This window comes from Mesoplodon mirus (genome assembly GCF_964341445.2).
Source record: "Mesoplodon mirus genome assembly, chromosome: 18".
In the NCBI taxonomy this organism is placed as follows: domain Eukaryota; kingdom Metazoa; phylum Chordata; class Mammalia; order Artiodactyla; family Ziphiidae; genus Mesoplodon; species Mesoplodon mirus.
Window position 1 is genome coordinate 37536392 of NC_138994.1, and position 21088 is coordinate 37557479.

At 52.1% G+C, this 21088-nt stretch overlaps 2 protein-coding genes across 2 annotated transcripts; both read right to left on the bottom strand.

Moving 5' to 3' along the window:
- Positions 1–1974: 1974 nt before the first annotated feature.
- Positions 1975–12311, bottom strand: LOC309794214 (exocyst complex component 7-like; the record flags this gene model as incomplete). Its single annotated transcript, XM_082605424.1, has 6 exons — positions 1975–2154; positions 4009–4152; positions 4423–4575; positions 4858–5003; positions 9940–10107; positions 12104–12311. 6 exons carry the CDS (start codon positions 12309–12311, stop codon positions 1975–1977), a joined length of 999 nt encoding a protein of 332 aa, XP_082461550.1.
- A 2220-nt stretch (positions 12312–14531) lies between these two features.
- Positions 14532–16623, bottom strand: LOC309793472 (exocyst complex component 7-like; the record flags this gene model as incomplete). Its single annotated transcript, XM_082603939.1, has 4 exons — positions 16505–16623; positions 16231–16296; positions 14897–15081; positions 14532–14700 (listed from the first exon to the last, which is right to left on the bottom strand). The coding sequence occupies exons 1-4, from the start codon at positions 16562–16564 to the stop codon at positions 14532–14534; spliced, it is 480 nt and encodes a 159-aa protein (XP_082460065.1). The 5' UTR covers positions 16565–16623.
- Positions 16624–21088: the final 4465 nt, after the last annotated feature.

Consider the following 21088-nt stretch of genomic DNA (forward strand, 5'->3'; position numbering starts at 1 on the left):
TTAATTTCCAAACAGCCCGGCAACCCTGTTCTCCCACCCTGGAGTCTCCTTCCGTGCGGGGAGAGAGGGCCATTCAGACTCCAGAATCAAGCAGCCTGATCAACTCCAATCCCACCGGCTGGAGGACTGTGTGGAAGGGTCCAGGGAGGGGTAAGGTCGCGCCCTGGGGCAGCCTTGGACTGGGACCTTTCTGGCAGTGCCCCTGTGTTGTCTCTGCACAGAGTAACTTCAGCTTTTAGCTATGGTCATTCCAAGGCCATGTGGCCTTCCTCCATTAAAGCACGTCCGCAGGTGTCCAGATTTTTGCCCTCTGATGGGCGTCCCGGTCTTCCCCGCAGTCTTATTTAGTCTATTTCAATTAGGCAACTTTGCGTGCGCCTGGAGCTCTAAAATTTCAGCTAGGGCTGGGGAGAAGCGGCTAACTGGAGGTCACATAACAAATGTGGCAGAGCCAGGGATGGAGCTGGCACGACCCTAGCGCGCCCTGCCACTGGCGGCCCCGAGAGTCGCGGGCATCTATATCCGACCACTGCAATGCGCGTGCAGTCCGCGTATTATGGCTTTTCAGAACCGTTTACCCTCCTCTATACTCTCTGCTGCCTGCCTTCGGGGGGACAACTTGCACCCATGCTCCTTTGTCATCCAGGATAACTACAGGCCCAAGAGCTAAAGGGATCTTCGAGCCATGGGGGGCAAGCACCAAGGCGAATGCGGGAGATGAGCACTGAAGCTGGGTGAGTGGTTTGGATCCAAGGTTCACAGCATATATAGGCTCTGGAGAAATTTCGGCTCGGCGAGTTTATTAGCAATGCAGCTGTGGGCAAGTTTCATTTTAATCACAGAGCGTCAGTTTTCTCACCTGTAAAATAAGGGTGAACTTACCTACCTTGTTTGTCTGTTGTGGGAATTCAGTGAGTTTATACCCATAAAACCTCCAACAAATGGGATCTATTCTTATCTGGGGACCACCCCAGAGGAAACCCGAGAGTCTGCAGGCTCGATCCGGGAAAGGTTCGTTCGAACCCCTGGCCTCAAGCCCTCGTCCCAGGCAGACTAAGCGCTCCCAAGCCAGAGCCCCAGCGGTGTTATTTGCCTGACTTCTACCTCCTAGTTCTCTGTGGGTGACTTTGTCCCTCTCTAGGCCTCAGTTTCCCTGTCCGTGCTGTGGGAAGAGGCACGCTCCCAGGGTCTGGAAGTATCAGCCAGACTGGACGAGCAAGCTGGGGCTTCTCTGCAGCGCTGGGGGTTGGAATCAGGGTTCATGGTCCAGGGAAATGCCCCCTTCCCTTTGCCACTTGCCGGAGAGGACTGAGAGCAAGGAGGGAGGACAGACGATTTCCGCTGGAACCGTGGCCAGGGCAGCGGGTAGAGTCATTAGGAGGGCAGGGGCAGGGTTTTGCCATGGGCGACCGGGATCCATTGTTTGACCACCCCCGTCAGCATCTGGGTGCTTCTCAGGGGCCGCTGCGGAACTGCGTCCCACTCAGGTCCTCTCTTTCCCAGGGCCCCGGGCCACCACCCTCCACCCACCTATCCCTCTCCTCTCTGGGGCAGTGCCTTGGCCTCTGTCCAACCCTGCCCGGGACTCCAGGCCGCGGAGGGCCGCCTTCAGAGCCGGCCGCGTGCGGCAGGACTTCACACCTTTGGCCTTCATCACCCCGTCTTTCCCTTTTCCCTTCTTCCCAGCTTTGGAGGAGGCATCTTTCCTCCGGTTTCACTCTGGTCTCTGGCTAGTGGCAAAAGGCAAGGGGCATTTCCCCGACAGGCGGCCCTTCTGGGAGCGTGTCTCCCTAAGGGGGACCGAAACGAGGGAATTTTCTGAATGACAGGTCCCAAGTCTGGCCTCCTGGGGGCGGACTCGCGGAGAAGATTCCCTCTTTCCCTGGGATGTCCCCCTAGTCTTAGCTGGGCGGTGTTTATCTTGTCTCCGCTCTTTTGGGGAGCGGGTGTGTTTCCATTTGCACTTCCCGGAAGTTACCGCGGCGACTGATGCTCTTCAGGAAACGGAATTGATCTCTTTGTGACGTAAGAGGGTTGGAATAGCCACGAGTGAGAGGGTTTCCAAGGTCGGGGTGGGGAGAAGGGCTTGCGCACAGGGCCTGAGTTGCTCCCAGTGCGGGGAGACCCCGAGGGCTGGGCAGCCTTGTCTGCTGTCTGGAGCAATGGAGAGGAAGTGGGTGGATGCTGAAGCACGCCCACCACCAGGCGGAAGAACCTCTGAGAAGCCCCGAGGGAGTCTTCACTCCAGGGGAAATATCAAGCGCTTCCAATTGCTCCTTCCACATATAATCTCATTCTGCTGTATATTTTCCTCATGTACATGTTCTTTACCCCTCACTTTCTTCCTCCCTAATTCTGCAGGTCTGGACAAGGCCTGGAAATCTGCATTTCTAACAAAATTCCTCCTTTCCCCATTTGATTAAGCTGATAAGCAGGGTTTACCTTATAAGTGATTACCGTTATAAGTTATCCTAAAGTCATATCACAGATCTGCTATAAAGCCTGGGCAATGCTATACGTACAAGTTTGTCTCTCCACAGAGGATGGGACTATAATGTAAAAAGGATGAAGACAGTCTCAGTACATACTTTATAGTCACCCCTGTACACACACGTTTTGCTTTCTGCAGGTGGTGCAAACTTTACGTGAGGGAAGACTGAAAAGCATTTAAGGGATTTTTCAAAGTTTCAAACTGCCAGTGCTAGTTCATTATTCACCAGAGGAAATCCACAAAAAGGTACCATTCTGCTGGCCTGGGTGTTGTTCCCAGTTTTCTGTCACCCTCTTCATCTCTTTTCCACCTTCTCTTTAACTTCCTTCCTACTTAAACATTTCTTACTGGGTAAGCGAGCAAGGTTGAAAGCACAAGGATGCCCAGAAGAAAAACTACAAATACACTCTGCTTGATTAAAATAAAGTACACTCAGCATCCCAGGTGAAGTATCTGCTGCCTCTGCATAGCCAAATGGACTTGGCCGTAGCAAAAGATACCTGCCCCCGTTTGTTTTTCCTCCCATGGCCTGGTGGATGTGGAGGTTACCTTCCTCCTATTTAGTTCCTGGAGATTACTGGCTCTGGGGCAGGAATTGGGCTGCTGAAGGCTTCTTTCTCTGGGCCAGTTTCTCTTTTGGATCACGCAGCTTCAGGCCCCTCCACAAACACATCATTTGCAGAGTGCTTCTAGATTTGCTTGACCCCCTAGAAATCCATCTGTTGTGTTACTCTCACTGATCCTGGTCCTCAGAGTGGCTGTGTCTCTCCTTTCTCTGTCACCTTTGGCAGTGATCTGATGTCCCATTGTGTGTTCCCCATCACTGGGGTGTGTACCTCACCAGACTCAACTTGGGAGTCTTAACACTGTTTACTGGAGAGTGAAATGGAGGCACAGGCAATTAAAGAGAGGGAGGTCTCGGTCTTATGCCAGTGCTACCTGGGACTCTTTGATAGGAGGGTGGCCTCTGCTTCCTGGTCCCCCTTCTCTGAAGGATCCCCTCAGAGAAGGAAGGGGATGGTCCAGGAAGGGGAAGGGATGGGCTCTGGGGACCCTTTGGGCCTCGGAGGTTAAACTTGGAGCTTTGGGAAAATTTCAGCAGGCCAAGATTCAACTGTGAACTTAAATTCTGTAGAGATGGAGTATGTCCAGCTTCCCCTTTCCGCTCTTCACATACCTATAATCCTTTTTCCAGCGACATACCTCTCATGAACACATGCTGTGTGCCAGGAACTCTGGTGGGTGGTGTGGGGATCCTGATGGAACCAACAGATCTCTTCAAGAGCATCTTGGACGAAATGGCATTAATTACAGTACCAGGGAGGAAGAGCTCAGCTCATGAAGTGGTCCAAATTAAATGGTATGAAACTGGGCAGGCTTTGTGCACAAGAGATAAAGCAGTGTTGAGGACAGTGGAGACTAGCAGCACGGCCAGCTTCCCCACAGGGCAGGCCCGCCCCTCTTGGAGGCCTGCTTTCAGAAAGTTCCCAAGCCAGGTCACGGGTGGCCCTGCCCACAGCCCCATGGGCCGTCCTGCATGGCAGCAGAGGGAGGGAGGGCACCTTGATGTTGTCAGCAAAGTCCTCCAATGTTTTGGCTCCAACGGTCTCCATGGAAGTGATGAGGCTGGGCAGCTTGCTCTTGGTGCTGGCGGCCGTCCCCTGAGGAAGCACATGGTTGCACAGGGCGCAGAACCCGACTATAGGCTGTGCCTGGGGCCCTGCTCCTTCCCAGCCCCTCACCCCAGGGGACTGTCTCCCCTCTTCACTCACCCTGAGAGCACCTCCACATGCCCGGGGCCCTGAGGAAGCTGTCGCCATTCACCCTCAGAGCAGATGCATGGGGGTAGAGAACACAGTTCTCCTGGGAGGCTGTGCCGGGCAACAGGATTCCTCCTCCCGGAGTCCCCAAGGGCATCCTCACCCACATACCTGGAGCACCTGGTCAAACTCAGGCTTGGTCTGCTTGAGGTGCCGCAGGATGGGGAAGACGGTGAGCACAGCCGAGAATTCGTGTCGGATGATGGCCTTCCAGGCAGCAGCCACAGTGTTCTCCCCTTCAAGCATCAGCCCATCCAGGGCATCCTGAGAGAGCGGGGCAGGGAGAGGGCTCAGGGGAGGGGGCAGACAGCCGGTTCCCAGGGACAGTGAGGGCACCTGGAGGGGCGTGGGGGAAGTATGCCCCCAATGGGGAGGTCCTGACCAGGACACACCACCCAGGACAGATCCCCAGGATGGGACGTGGAGGTGGTGGCTGGAGTTGAGGGCTATGGACCACATGCCTGGACCAAACTCAAGCTTCTGAAGTGACAGCTCTTGCTGGGGCATCTGGTCAGGGCTCAGGGGCAGGGTGGAGTGGGGCAGGACCTGTATCAAAGAGTCAAAGGTCTTTTTCTGATGGTGCTCAGGGATGACGTCCGTCAGCAGCTGGTACTCGCTCTGGGCCAGCTTGACAAAGGCACTGATGCAGTGAATGTAGGCGTCGGTCTCCACATCCAGCATGTCATCTCTCCCTGGGGGAAAAGCAGCGCCGCTGAGCTACTGGCTTGGGGCAGACCCTCTCCCTGCTGTGGGGTGGGGCACGAGTCTCCCCAGTTCCTGGCCTGTAGCCAGACTAGCAGCAGATGGGGAAGAAGACTGTGCCGGCAGAAAGCTGAGAGAACTCCAGCAGGCCCGACAGGGTGCGAGGGGGAAAACGGGTTGAGTCCAGCCTTTGTTCCAGAATGTCAGGTACGAGAGGTGTTGGGGAGATGGATAAAAAGGATAAGAAGATCCCCCAGTCGACTTCCTGGATAAGACACGCCTGACCCCAAGACTGAGGATTCTGAATTGTACTGGGAAGAGGACACCCAGGGATGGGCAAGTGGCCGCATCCACCTCAAGGAGGCAGGCACTGTGGTCATCCATCTCCGAAAATGCTGGGCCTCTGGAGCCAGATACCAGCCCTGCCAGGCCTTCTAGAACGTATAAAAAGGCAGTGGGCTCTGGTCCATAAGGCTAGCTGGCATGGCGTCAAAACTGGAGAAGAGGCAAAATGAGCCTCAGAGGGGGAGGGCTCCCTGGTTGTCAGCTGCCCCAGCAGGAGACAGGATCCTGCTACTGCATTGGAGGCTGGGGCAGGGGTGCCCGCTGGCAACCTGGTCCTATGTGCCGAGGGATGGGCTCCGAGGGGTTAGAGGTTTGGAGCCATCGCTGGAGTCAGGTGTTGTTGTTCCCTGCCCCCCAGGGGCCCGCCTGCCCTCTCTGCCCACCTTCCGAGTGGCGGCAACTTCTGCCCTTGGCCCAGGCCCTGAGAGCCAGGTGTGCACTCCCACCTGGAGAGAGGCAAGGAGACCTAGTGCCCAAAAGAGAGACAGACTGGAGAGAGAGAGAGGCGAGTAGGCCGGGCTCATCCTTGGAGCGGAGCAGCCGGCTAGGCCAGGTCGGAGCAGGCCCTCTGGGGATGGCCGTGAATGCAGCGATGGCTGCCCTCAGGCTGGGCTGCAGTACTCACCAGCCAGTGGACCGTGCTTGTCGTTCAGGGCCTCAGACAGGTGCTTAACTCGGAAATCATGCTCCTGACCTAGCGAAACGTCGGCCACAAACACAAGCAGCATTTATCCAGGGGCAGGGTGGCTGCCTCTCAGGGGACTGGGAAGAAGCCCTCGATCTCCAGGGGGGGATGTGAGATGGGGTGTAGAGGAAGGGGCATTGGAGAGGGCTCTGAGCCTCTCTTCTGCTCAGACCACCTTGGGAACAGCCGTTTCAAGCCTGACTTGCAGTGCCCCGGACCATCCTCGGGAGCTGGTTTCCCCAAGCCTGGAGGCTAAGAGAAAGCCGGGTTTCTGAAGTTTCCAGCAGCTGCGGAAGGTCTGATGCTCAGCCCGAGGGGGTTTATCTCACCATATTTCGGGAGAGATCCAGTTAGAGAAATGTCACTGCCCAGTGAATGGGGACAGGCTTCTTTTTGCCCCCAGGGTCATTCTTTTGAAGGTGGATCTGTTCCACTAGGGCAGGGCTGTCCTTCCTCTGATGGGAGGGAGGCAGGGACATGGTGTATGGGCTGCCTGTCCCCTGTGGCACATGCTCGCCTTTCAGGTGGAGGGGGGCGGCCAGGAGGCCTCGGCCGCCTTGGTCCTGCCACTGCTGGTCTGAGCGTGAAAGGGCTGCCAGTGACAAAGAACTTTCTCTGAGTTCAAACAGGAGACAAGGACAGAGACAGGGAGGGGAGGGAGCGGGAAGCCTCTGGGCGGGCAGAGCTGCCGTCAGCCAGACAGGGCCAGGCCGAGGGCCATGAAAGCTGCCCCCGAGCCAGCTGGGGTCAGAGGCCCAGGACCTCAGTTCCCACCCCTGCTCCCCTCTCAGGGTTGCGCCCGAGGCCCTCTGGGGGTTTGGAGGCTCTGCCCTACCACGTGAGTGGACACACTGTGGAGGAGGAGGGAAGAGGAGAGGAACACAGGACGATTACCTTCCAGAGGAATGAGGTTAGAGCCCCCCTTTTTCCCATATAGACCATGCTGGGAATATTGTTTCAGAAGGTTCTGAGCCTTATGGATCATCCCTGTCACCAGAGCCACACAGAGAGGAGATAAGAAGACCTAGGAAACGAGTGAGAGAAAACAGCAGCAGCCCTCCACCTGCCCCCCAGGCCCACGCCTACCCCCAGCAGAGAGCACACCTGGGTGCCATCTCTCTCAGCAGGCCTCTCCCAGGCCCACCGGAGGTCCCGCAGAAGGAGATGGAGGAACGGACACATTTCGTTCCCCCAGTGGAGCTCCTGATCCTGCCAGCAACCCTCACTGTTCCAGATCTGAGTTCATTTTAGGAAGTGCAGAGGGTGAAGGAGATGAGATGGGCCAAGATCCACCAGGAGAAGCCAAAAATAAAAAACAGTACTGAGTGGCACTTAACTCAGAAATAGACAAGGGCCTGGGATGGAGGAGCTAGCGATGGAGCTCTCACACCTAGAAGGCGAGACCAAGTGACAGAGCCTGGGGGCACCTTGAAGTGGGCAGGCCCATGGCTCCTCCCCAAAGGGCAGGCAGAGGTCTCCAGGCATGCTCAGTGCTGGGACGCAGCTAAACAGTAGCCAAAGGAAAGCATCACCCAGGAGTTGGTGAAATGGGACTGAGCTTCCTGGGACAGCAGCGCCCAAGACGGAAGGCTTGGAGACCCAGAAGCAGACTGGCCCCATATACCATGGGAGGGACCCAAACCGCCAAAGCAATTGGGGAAAACTCAAAAGCCAAAAAGAAATTAATAAGAGCCATCACACAGAGAGCAGGAGGGAGGGCAGCAGGAAAGGGCACATGCTCTTGGCATGGGGGGGGGGAACCAACAGTTAGTATCACAAGTGAGAACAATGAAAACAAAACTGCAGCACCCACAGCCTCCAGGGTCAGCTACCTCTGTGGGAACGAGACATCACAGGGCGGAAAACGTGGGGAAATAAAACAGCATTTAAAACAGATGCGTACAGCTGCCCTGTTAATAAAATGTACTGGGGCAGGGGAGGCACCCATGAGTGTAACTCCGTCCCTCTTCCCTGGGGACTCCCAGGTGCCCACTTGCACCTCTGAACACAGTGAGGCTTCTTGGGTCCTGGCAGCTCCCCAGAAGGCTAGTGGAGAAGGGACAGAGTCTGGAGCGGCTCGTTTCTTTCTGTTTGCACCAACCACAAGTAGTTACTAATAACCAAGTTTGGGGCTTGGGCTCAGCATCTGTCTCGCTGGGTTCTGCCCCTTCAGTGAGCAGCCCCGCTAATGAGCGAGTCAGTGCCCTGCCCCACAACCGACCAGGAGCAGGGGGGCCCGCCGGGCCTCCAGGAGCCTCCCCAGTATGCTCGCGTGGACGTGGGCTGGGGACACTGATCCGGCAGCCGCCAAACCCATCAGGAGCACAATTACCATGAACGACGCTGAGGTCGGTGCTTCATTACCCACCGAGGCCTCCCTGCTCCTCTCTTCAAGGGCTGGGAACTGATGTCCCAGGGGCCTGATTCCTTAGTTCCTGACGTCAGTCCTGAGCCCCCCAGCTGCTGACAACTCTTGAAAGCCCACAGAAACCAGAGGGACGCTCAGAGCCTGAGTTTTCCTCTTGGGGCTCTAAGCCAAGCTAGATTAGGCCCACTGGGGGCCCCGAGATCAGATCCCTGCTCCCTGCATGGCCAGCAGCACTCTTGGATGCAGACTGGGTCCTGGGGCCTCCACTGGGCCCATCAGAGAAGAGACAGAGGGGAAGAGAGCACAGACAGGCCAAGGCCCAGGCAGCCTCGCAGCCTCCCAGAACCAAGGCACAGAGACGGACAGGCCCAGGTGCAGCCAGCTGTGGCTGCGCAGCCTGGCTTAGTAGGGTCACCGTTTGTGGCAGGTTCCCCAGGGGGTCGGCCAGGATATCCACACTGGGGAGGGGGAAGGCAGTGCTCTTCCTGCTGGGGCCACCCAGATTCCCTTATGCTCTATTCCCCTGTGCCCCTGCAGGCACCCTTGGCTCAGCCGTATCTCCGAAGCCTGAACAAAGGCCTGAGGAGGAGCAGGTGCTCACGGCGACTGTCAACAGGTCCTTCGTTCTCTGAGGGGCAGGTAAGGAAAACGCCGTCATGAGGGGCGTGTCCCACCGGTGCACGTGGGGTGTGTGCCCACAGCAGCAGCTGGACAGGGAAGGCTAGGGTGGGAGCAGCCCCCAGCCTCACTGGCTCTCTCTCCCTGGGGCCTGCAGCAGCCCCTCACCCTGGAATCACCCAGCCTCTTGAGGGTCACATCTCTCAGCAGCCAGACACAGCCAGGCTTGCCAAGCGGAAGCTGACACCCAGGAACACTGTTTACCTGGAGCGTAGACTACAGGGGACATGATGACGGGAAGAAGGACAGACAGTGAGCTCTTTGCCCAGGATACCAACGCCCACAGCCCAGATGTCTCCCACCTCAACACCCCTCCCTTGACTCTCCCGCCGCAAGGCACTAACTTTCGAGTGGGGCCCAAAAGCCGGATTAAGTTCTTTGGAGAAGGCGTGGGGTTATTTTCCTTTCTGGGTGACTGTGAAAGTGGAAACTCTCCCCTATCCACTTCTTCAAGCCACCCTGGCTTTCTGCAAGGTAACGGCTGCAGTGCCTGCCCCTGTCCTGTCCACGGTTTTGGCGGCAGCAGCGTGCCTGGCCTCCTGACGCAGGGAGGAGAAGGGGGTCCAGCAAGGGGCTCTGCCCCGGCACCCCTGTCAGCCCACCTCTCCGTGCCTGTGACCCTCCACTCCAAGGACACTTATGTAGCCCCCAGACTCGGCTGGGTAGAGAGAAGCTCACCGGATGGGGCCTTGCTAGGTGGGCAGACACCTGCTTTCTGTCCTGCATACCTATAGTTGGGGGTCGCTGTGAGGTCAAGCTGTAGCGGCTGCTACCCCCAGGGTAGCCAAAGGTAACCCGGGTCCCACAGATCTTCTGTCTGGTTCTGAGGTGGGCCAGGGTGGGGACTCACCTGGCCGCTTGACCGGCTTCTTGGTAGGTGTGTCCTTCCTCTTGTTGGGGACAGCAGGGGAGTAGGGGACCCCGGACGAAGAACTGCTCTTCCGGAAATGCTCCTTCAGGCCTTTGATGGAGCGGTCCAGCTGGCTGGAGCGGATCTGGTAGTAGACGTTCATGAAGTCTGAGGAGAGATGGGCGACAGCTGGGGTCCCTGCCTCTGCCTGGCCCCAGGGCCTCCCTCTCACTTCCAGACGCAGCTCCGCAGGGCAGCAGTGGTGCCCGCCACTGCTCCTTGCTACCCCCTTCCTAGCGGCCTCCCACATGGCCTCGTCCGTCCCAAATCAAAGGCTTAAAAGGGAAAGTATCCCCCAACAGAACCAACAGTTAGTTGTTATTTTTTATTTTATTTATTTATTTTTGGCCGTGCCGTGTGGCCTGTGGGATATTAGGTCTCTAGCCAGGGATTGAACCTGGGCCCCTGGCAGTGAAAGTGCCAAGTCCTAACTACTGAACCGCCAGGGAATTCCCTGTAAGGTTTTTGTTTTGTTTTGTTTTTTTGCCATGCCACATGGCATCTTCCCTGACCAGGGATTGAACCCATGTCCCCTGCGCTGGAAGTGCAGAGTCTTAACCACTGGACTGCCAAGGAAGTCCACAGTAAGGTTTTTTAGATTAAAAAAATGTAAAGTTAACATCCAGCTTCAACTTGGTAAGGGGTCAAAGGATGTGAGCAATGTATATGCGGTAAAGAGACAAGTGTCACTGAATTAAAAATCACACCATTTCTTTAGCCATGAATGAAATGCAAATTTTAAAAAATTAGAGGATTGTGAAAACCCTGTCAAATAGCTAAGATAAATAAAGCTAATGAAGAACAAATAGCTGTGGGATTTTCGATGGGTCAGTTGACTGGCCCCACCTACCCGGAGATGAACTCAAGACAGCAGGAAGGTTACAGATCTGTTCAGACAGTTCTGCCTGATAACTGCACCTTTGAGAAAATATCTCAGAGAACTTCCTAAATAAGAAAAGCAAGCCATCCAATTGTGCTCACTGCAGCACTATTTGTCGATATTGGAAAACTGGAAAATCCAAAAATGCAAACGAGCAAGGAAAAAGATACGAATATGCCATGGTACATTTTAGCAGTTCCCAACGAGTGTGTCGCCAATGTGAAAAATGGAACAAAGCACTGAGGCTCTGACTGAAGGGGGCTGAGGGGTCTGGAGGCATCTACTGGCCTCTGGCTTATCCCAAGGGAGCCCCTGAAAAGCTCCTGCTGAGCCCTCAGCTCCCACAGTGCAGCTCGTGAGCCTCAGATGTGCCGTGTGGTCAGTACAGGCGGCCCTGAGACCTGGCACCACAGAGTCCTTGAGGGAAGGCAGGGATAGTGATAACGCACACTGACAACTTGGTATGTGTACAAACTAACAAAGAGAAGAAGGGTGTGGGGGGGCTAAAAAGCTTAAAATTGAATATTCATTACTGTTGGGGTGTTTTTTAATTTTTTGCTTAACTTGGGATTTTAAAAAAAATTCTGGGACTGGATTTAAAGAAATGATGCACCAACATACCATGGAATATTATGCAGCTGCCAAAAAGAATGAAGCAAATATACATGTACTGATGTGGAACACACTCAAGACATAATACTAATTTGAAAGCAAAATCCAAAAAAACAATCTTAGGGGAGTGTTTAGTATGCTTCCTTCCACTTGGGAACGAGGAGCAGATACACACATATTTATTCTCTCTCTCTCTCTCTCTCTCTCTCTCTCTCACACACACACACACACACACACACACACAGTGGCATAAAGAATTTTTTGGAAGGGTATAAATAACCTTAACAGTACTCATCTTTGGGTTATGATACTGCAAGCATCAGGGAAGTGGGGAGATGGACTTTTGCTTTTCACCTAAGCCTTTCTGTGCCATTTGAAGTTTTTATAATTAATCAAAAAAAGGAAAGAAACAGGAAAGTAAGGTATACAAAAAAAAGCTTGAATTTAGCTAGATTCATAATTTGATACATAAGCTGTAGACTTATTGCTCATATTGTTTCCTAATAAACTCCTTTGTTTTAAAAGAAATGCAGGTGGATTAAAGAAACAGAGGGCAAAGTCCACTCCCTCTGGCCCTGCCACCTGGGCCCCCACCTCCCCAGGACACCTCACCTTGGTTGCATCCATATTCCACCAGCCAGCGGGAGATGCGGATCACGTCCTGCAGCACGCTCTCAGGCAGATGCTCTAGGGGCACCTCCTCCTGTACCTCCAGGTCGTCCTTACCGCTGATCAGATCCAGGGTGAGCACAGGGTACAAGACCTTGCTATGCCGTGTCATCAGGCTGCAGAACTCGGACTCCAGCGACTCCTTCCCCATCTCAAACAGCAGCTTCTACAGGGAAGAAGGAAGGAAGGGAGGAGGGAGGGAAGAAAGAGGGTCCACGGCTGTTCCAGCATTCAGCAGGCCCTCGCCTCCCCATCCCCTTCCTTTGCCTTCCTGATTCAGGGCCTCGGCCCTCCTCTGCCTTCACTTCCTTTTTCCCAGAGAATAAATGCCGGGAAGCTTTCCTTGATTATTTATTTCCCTTGTGTTCTCTCAAAATGGATGTTCATAGGTGAAACCCAGAGTTTTACAAGAAGTAGGTGCTTCACAGATATCAGCTGATTATTTTCTCATTGTACCATTAATTTGTGTTCTTGTTAGAAAAGGGTTTGCAAAAGAAAAAAATAGATAAATTGGACTACATCAAATTAAAAACTTTTGTGCTGTAAATGACACCATCAAAAAAGTGAAAATACAATTCACAGAATGAGAGGAAATACTTGCAAATCATGTATCTGACAAGTGACACGTATCCAGAGCAGATAAGAGAATTGAAAATATATGTTCACAGAAAAGTTCATACACAAGGGTTCATAGCAACATTGTTCATAACAGCCAAAAAGTGGAGTGTCCACCAAGTGATGGACGGATAAACAAAACGTGGCAGATCCATACAATGCAATATTATTCAACCATACAATGGAATGAAACACTGCCACACGCTACCACATAGATGAACTTTGAAAACATTATGCTAAGTGAAGGAAGCCAGACACAAAAGGTCACATATTGTGTGATTCCATTTTCAGAAGAAGTCCAGAATAGGTAAATTTACAGAGACAGAAAATAGCTGAGTGATTACCAGAGGCTGGGTGAATGGGGGAGGGAAGGGAAGAAGAGTGACTGCCAATGGATTTCTTTTTTTAGGCGATGAAAATGTTATAAAATTTATTCCAGTGTTGTTGCACAACTCTGTGATTATACTAAAACTACTGCGTTTTATACTTTAAATGGGTAAATTTTATGGTATGTGAATTATATCTCAGTAAAGATGTTTTAAAAATAGAGAGAGGAGTTGGAGCATTTCTGCTTAAATGAAAAGTACGTCCCCTAGGGTAAACCTATAGCATATTTTTTGTATTCTCCTTCTCTAATCCACTCCCACACCCAAGTTCTAGCACAGAGCTCTTCACTCTGTGATCCAAACTTGGTAGAGACCCTCAAGAATCAAGTTCTCCAGCCCCTGGCATCCCAATCTCTGAGCCCAGGCTGCCCACCCAAGGGCTGCAGTATTATGGTTTTACTGGTGTGTGCCCACTGCATTACTGGTGTGCCGAGGTATTGATCTTGTCAGTCCTCCGGGTAGCCAGGTGGCGCTGTGTGCAGCCAGAGACCACTGGCTAGTTACTTTACCCCAGTGTGCCACACAAACATTCTCATTTCTGATGGAGCCACGATGGGAGAAAAGCTGGGAGGCACTGTTCTAAGCAACAGCTTTCTGGGTGGGAGAAAAGCCAGTTTCCCATCTTTGTTCCCCAGCCCACCCCCTCTTCTGGGTAAGACACACGCCTCAGGGCAAGAACTGTGGTGCCACCAGGAAGGTGTGCCAGGTGACTGGGGGTCCAAGCTGGCCTGCCCTCTAATGTTCCTCAGTGGCTGGGATGTCTGGGCCTCTGCTCCCACCTTTTCTCCTGTCTGCATTCTCTCCTTTCCTCAATGCATTGAGTAAATCTCACTTCCCAGCCCTTCTCCATCTCCCTCTGGTGATCTAAAGACCCCAAAACTTAAACACAAAGATATGACACAAAAAAAATTGAATATGAAAACATGAATGCAGGTCCCCTGACTAGTCAAATTCATTGAGTCAGAAAGTAGAGTGATGATGGCCAGGGATTGGTGGGGAGGAGAAAGAGGAGTTAGTGTTTAATGGGTACAGGGTTTCAGTCTGAGATGATGAAAAGAATTCTGGAGATGGTTATACGACAGTGTGAACGTACTTAATGTCACTGAACTGTTCCTTTAAAGATGGTTAAAAAGGCAAATTTTATATTATGTATTTTTTGCTACAATAAAAAAATACCCATGCATTTATAAAAATCAAATGTTAAACTTATACTTAATATTTAACTTATAATTTAGTTAAATTATTAAGATACAATAAAAATGTATACCTGTAATTTCTGAGACAGAGATCTTAATGCCTACAGTATGTGTATGGTATTATATACTTCTGTTTATTCTACTATATTCTCTTTTAAGCTGGTTCAGTGTCTCTCATGAGACCAGGGCCGTGACTCGTGTCCCCAAACCTCTCACATCACTCTGCTGGCCCCTTACCACTTTGTTGAGCTCTGGGCTGTCTGGGATGTTGTCCTGGAAATACTCCACAGCCTTCTGAATCTTAGCCATGCTGCCCAGGTACTCTTCCAGCCTACCTGGGGGGCTGGAAAGGAGAAAAGTCCTATTAGCCTGGGCAGATGGAAGTTGAAGAGGAAGGACCAAGAGAATGGTATTTGGAAAGGGGAGAAGAGAATTAACACAGGGGACTCGAGGCTCAAATATATCTACTCCTCCCTTCCAAGGCCTACAGCCACTGGTGCAAGAGGCGTTAGGAATGTGACCTTCTGGCCCTAGCTCACCCCTCCCTGATGATCTTCTCAGTGTCACTAGCCACATGGTAGTAGCTGATAACGTGGTCCAGACAGGACAGGGTCTTCTCAACATTCTCCTGCAGCCGCTGCAGGTTCTCCATCTGTTTGTGCACAGGGATGATGGAGTTCTCCAGCTTCATAAGGCGACTCTCAATGGATGACAGGATAGACACCTGCGGGGGGAAGCTCCATGCTCTCAGGCCTCAGGGTTGTCCCAGCACTGCTTCTGCCACCCACCAGGTCTTTGGCAATTGCTGCCTCTTCTCTGGTTTTCTAGACAATAAGCTCCAGGAGGGAAGGGACAGGGTATATCTGTTCACCACTGTATCCCCAGAACCTACCCTGTGCCTGGCACATAGGAGGTGGCCCAAATAAATTGGCTGAAGTTTGATTTGAAGGCAAGTCAAGCATTAAATTAACTCCTCCTCAGATAATCACCTCAGGATGGCTTCCCTTCCACCCTTTGAAGCCAAATCTCAATCTCTATTCTCTCTGATGCTTTCCTGGACTGAACAGGAAATAGTTTCATACAGAGTAGCCTCAAATGCATTGCTGGTACCTTCAAAACCCTTTCTCTCTAAGAGTGAATCTCATTAAGTAAGGCCTAGCACCTGATGACTGTGTTATAAAAAACATACTCAAGTTTGTATCTGCTCAGTTTGTGCTTTTCCAATCTTCTCTAGGAACAAGGAAGGAAACTCATATTTACTGAGGACCTATTGTATACCAGGTACTATGCAAAATGCATCTGCATGCATTGGCTTCTATGACCTTCACAGTTACACTGGAGGTTGGCATCGTCTGTTTTAGCAGAGGAAGTAACTGAGGCTCAGAGTTACCTGTCAGGGGCCACACACAAATAGGTGGAGGGGCGGGGACTAGACCCCAGATCTCTCTGACTTCAGAGCTCATTTTACACCTCAAGCCCTCTGGGGTGAAGGCTGAGTCTTTTTCTGCCCTCAGTAATCTCAGAAGTGGTAACCCAGCCGTCCAACCCTCACTTGAATTGACGATGACGCATGGCCAGTACCCAGCCCACCTAAGTCAGTCTCACTAAATGTCTGCAGAAGGAGAGAAGGAAGAATGGAGAACTTAGGCAGAAAGCAGAAAGTCCAGGCCAGTGGGGGCTGCAGCATCCTCAGCGAAGGGGCGGACAAGGGGAAGGGAGTGTTAAGAGACGTGTCACACTGTTGCTAGAGAAACCCACAGGTTACCACCACCACTACCCAGACCCGCACCTCCAGGCCTTAGGTGCCAGAACTACCGGGTCGCAGGGTTCTCCTCCAGCGTCTGGAAGCCCTCCCAGCTGAGGGGTTACTCACCATGTTCTTGGAAAGCTGGTCACTCTTCTCCAGTCTGTCTCGGATGAAGGACAGCGTCTCCTCCTCCTGGGGGGAGCGCATGCAAGGACATCACCAGAAGCCGAAGGCTAAAGGAGACCACCGCGTCCTAGATCCACGGCCTCGCCCCTAGGAGACTAGGTCTCCTCGCAGGGAGGGCCCCCTCCCACTCCCGCCGCCTCCCTGAGTAGAGGCCCGGCCCGCATCTCGCCCCCCTCCCTCACCTCCTCCCCCGCCTCCCCAGCTCCAGCCCCACCTGCTTCAGCTTGTCCTCGATCTCCCGCCACCAGGCGGACGCCTCCTGTGGGAGGATCATGACTTCAACCCTCCCAGCGGCTCTCACTGCCCAGTACCTCGCCTCCGAGTGCCCTCTCGGCTCCCGTCCCTGTCACACCCGCTTCCGCCCGCGGCCCCGCCCCGGGGTGCCGCGCTGATGTGCCATGTTAGGAGTGGCAGGCTGAGTGCGCCTGCGTGCAACTCAGTACAGGGGCACCGGGCAGGTGGCCATCTTGGGTGTGGCAGAGAACAGTGTTCGGGTTTGTCCTTGATGCGGGTTTCCACCCTCAACAGAGAAGGTTCTCTTGAGCGGTGTATTGTCACAACTGTTACAACTCACTTGTCGTCTTCGTGGGAAGGCTGACTCTTCTCACAAAGATCAATGACGAATTCGTTTCTCCAGATCGAAGTCTGGATCCAGGCATCGATGTCGCACTCCCCACAAAGCATAGCACAGAGCTTATCACACAGCAGGCGCCTAATGTGTGCCCATTTAATGAACAAGGAGCCTGTATAATCTTGTCCCCCTTCGGCCCTAAAGCTCATGGAACGGGCCCTGTGTGCAAGCCCTCGTATGGGGACAGAATGGTCGCCCATGGTCCCAGCGGCACCCATAACTACAATCCTGCCTTGTGGAGGGGCTCAGCCAAATTCCTGTGGCGGGAGTTCTCGGTGCGTCCATCCCAGGGATTTGGATGGGACCGGAGAGCAAGCCCCAAGCTCCACTGGAAGCAGTCTGTTTTGTAGAGAACTGTGTGGTTTTATTTGCTGGGGGTGAGGACCCTGCTGGGGTGAGGGAGCTGGTGACAGGGCTGAGGACCTGGACGGGTAGAGAAGTGGCTTCAGCGGGGAGTTTTCCTACATCTGGAAACAGTGCAAGGGGAAGGCTGAAAGAGCCCAGACCTGTCTGAGGGCTTGGGGCCCAGGTGGTGGTGTCAGTTAAGGAGAGGTTGAGGCCTGCCTGCAGGTATTCAGACACACGGGGAGCATTGCTCACAGGGCCTCTGAGGAAATCAGAAAGGCTTGGAGAGCTGCTAGGGTCCCTGCTGCAGGGTGCCAGAATGTCTCAGTTCCTCTGCCCAGACTCTCCTCTAAGTACAGCTCTGGGGCGGGAAGGGGGACCTGAATCAAGGTTCCTGCAGGGATGGATGTTCTGGATTCACCACCAGAGCCAGCTCCTGCAAAACCTAGTTACTCCCTCCTCCATCCCTTCCCTGCTCACCCTGTCTCTGCCCCCAGCCCTGGGGAAGTAAGTGGCCACACAGCTTTGTTCAGTTTGTCTGTGGACCTGACATCCAGGTACAGGTAGATAGACGATGAGGCATACGCTGGTGGGCACCAAGCCATAGGGTTCCCAAGGCCCTCCCAGGACCCAGTTCCACAAAGAGGAGAAAGAAGTGGGACAGAGAGCCTGGAGGAGGATTAGGCAGCTCTTCTGGGGCAAGAGGACAATTTCAGATCTGGTGGGTGGCCGTGAAAGTGCTGATGAAGGAAATATCCAGGAGGTGCAGCCCTATTGCAGATGAGGGAGATAAAAAGGCAGAGTCCTTGTGTAAGGATACCTAGGATGATTTAGCTGAGGTGGTCCTTGTGCAGTCCTGAGAACTAAGTGAAGGGAGAAGTTTAAACTGCTAGGGGCCACAGTAAAGAATAAGTGGGCTAGAGGGTGGCACTGGCGTCCAGTGGTTAGGACTTGACACTTTCACTGCCACGGCCCGAGTTCAATCCCTGGTGGGGGATCTAAGATCCCACACACCATGCGGCACAGCCAAAAAAACAAAACAAGACAAAAAAATGCTTCAGAAACTATTGATAACATCTTGCTCTATAGGTCTCAGGAAGAAATCCTCTATGGGGCTTCCCTGGTGGCACAGTGGTTAAGAATCCACCTTCCGGGCTTCCCTGGTGGCGCAGTGTCTTGAGAGTCCGCCTGCCGATGCAGGGGACACGGGTTCATGCCCCGGTCTGGGAAGATCCCACATGCCATGGAGCGGCTGGGCCCGTGAACCATGGCCGATTAACCTGCGTGTCTGGAGCATGTGCTCCGCAACGGGAGAGGCCACAACACTGAGAGGCCCGCATACCCCAAAAAAACAAAACAAAACAAAACAAAACAAAACAAAAAGAATCCGCCTGCCAATGCAGGGGGCAAGGGTTCAAGCCCTGATCCGGGAAGTTCCCACATGTCGCAGAGCAACGAAGCCCATGTGCCACAACTACTGAGCCTGCGCTCTAGGGCATGTGAGCCACAACTATGGAAGCCTGCATGCCTAGAGCCCATGCTCCGCAACAAGAAAAGCCACCACAATGAGAAACCCATGCACCACAACGAAGAGTAGCCCCCGCTCGCCGCAACTAGAGAAAGCACGTACGCAGCAAGGAAGACCCAACACAGCCAAAACTAAATAAATTAATTAAAATAAAAATCCTCTATGGTTGTGAACAAATACTTTGAGCTTTGTATATTATCACTGCAATTTTGTAAATAAACTACACATGTGTGTGGGTTTTTGTATTTTCTCCAATTTCCTTCTCTAAGGGTAATTTGGTAGCCAACTCAGTTGAGAGCCTTCTGTTTGCCCATCTCTGTTACAAGCCCCACCTTGTGTTATCTTGTGTAATCCTCACAATAAACTCATCAGTCAGGCACAGCTATTGTCTCCCTTCTGCAGACAAGGAAGGTCAGGCTCAGAGAGGTCAGCTGCACTGAGTCAGCATAGATGGCCAGAACACGGTACAGCTAAGGCTGTTCTCGGTCTCCCCATGCTGGGTAGCTTAGGAGTTCTGATTGTTGTTATGCAAAACTGCCAATCTGATTTTCAAGAAAATCCACTGTGAACAGCAAGTTATTATATTTATAGCAACCATATCTAGTAAAGGGTAGACAGAATGAAAAGATGAGTTCCAATGATTCCCAATCCAATGTCAGGCTGATGTTGACAAGTGGACATTGACTCAGTAAAAGCTGTAATTCCCCAACTATGCTCAGCACAAGCTGCTTTAGCAAAAGGAGCAAGTGCTGTTTCAGCTGCAGCCTCAGAAGCTTGGCTTTCATTCGCAATGTTCAGAACACAAAGGTGCAGGTCACCAGGGAGCCCTCAGCTGCCCACTCACAGAGATGCTCTTTCCACAGGGAGGGGGGAGGAAGAGCTTGTTCCCCAATAGGCTGTTCTTTTTTTTTAAATAAATTTATTTATTTTTGGCTGCATTGGGTCTTCATTGCTGCGTGTGGGCTTTCTCTAGTTGCAGCGAGCAGGAGCTACTCTTTGCTGCAGTGCGTGGGCTTCTCATTGCGGTGGCTTCTCTTGTTGTGGAGTATGGGCTCTAGGTGTGTGGACTTCAGTAGTTGTGGCCCACGGGCTCAGTAGTTTTGGCTTGCGGGCTGTAGAGTGCAGGCTCAATAGTTGTGGCTCATGGGTTTCGTTGCTCTGCGGCATGTGGGATCTTCCTGGACCAGGGATCAAACCCATGTCCCCTGCACTGGCAGGCAGGTTCTTAACTACTGCACCACCAGGGAAGTCCCAACAGCCTGTTCTTTAGTTTGGTAACTTCCGAATTCTGGACTTTGTGCTCTTTCTGAGGAATTAGCTATATAATTCCTCCAAATTAATGTTTCCTGGCCCTGCAGCAATATTGAAAATGAATACGGTATGACATAACAGCCACAAAAGCAGATCACAAGAGTATATGTTCCCTGGGATGACAGCCATTTAAAATATGATAGCTGCATTGCAAAAAAAAAAGTCAGGAAAACACCACAAAACACTAAAATGGTAAGTAGAGGAGATGGATGATTCTTTTTCTCTAGTTTCTAAAGATGATGAGTTTAAATTACCTTTTTATAAAAACACATCTAAGAAAACAAATCTAGGGAATTCCCTGGCAGTCCAGTGGTTAGGACCCTGTACTTTCACTGCCAAGGGCTCAGGTTCAGTCCCTGGTCAGGGAACTAAGATCCCACATGGCCAAAAAAGAAAACGAAAAGGAAGAAAACAAATCTTCATTTTTTCTGTAGTGATTAAAATGACTCTCTTTTCTTCATTTACAAACCGCCAGCCAGCCATCAACAGTGCCATCTGACACAGTGGTCAGGAGGGTTTTCTTTCTTTTTTTTCTCTTGAAATCCTCTTATATATAAAATGAGAGAAAGGACCAGGGTGCCCAAAGCCCAGGGATCGGCAGCCTTTCTCATGCTCTCATATAAGGCAGAGACAGCAAAGGAAATGCTTAGCATCCTTCAAGCCACCTGTGGGCTCAAATCTGCAATTTGGGTTTAAATCTGCTCTTCAAATTAAATGTAATACTTATTCAAGGTTAAAAATTCAAACTGTAAAGAAGGTATAAAGTGAAGAACAGAAAGTGCCCACCTCCTCCTTGGCCCCAAGCACCTCTGTTCAAGATATAACCGCAGTTATGACTTTCCAGATGTAGCCATACAAATCCAAGCATATTATAAACAGAATAAGTTATCCTTAAGAAAAAAACCCCACAAATGCTATCTCATTAAGCATACTATTCTTGTAGCCTGCATGTTCACTTAACAGTATACCTTGACCATCTTTCA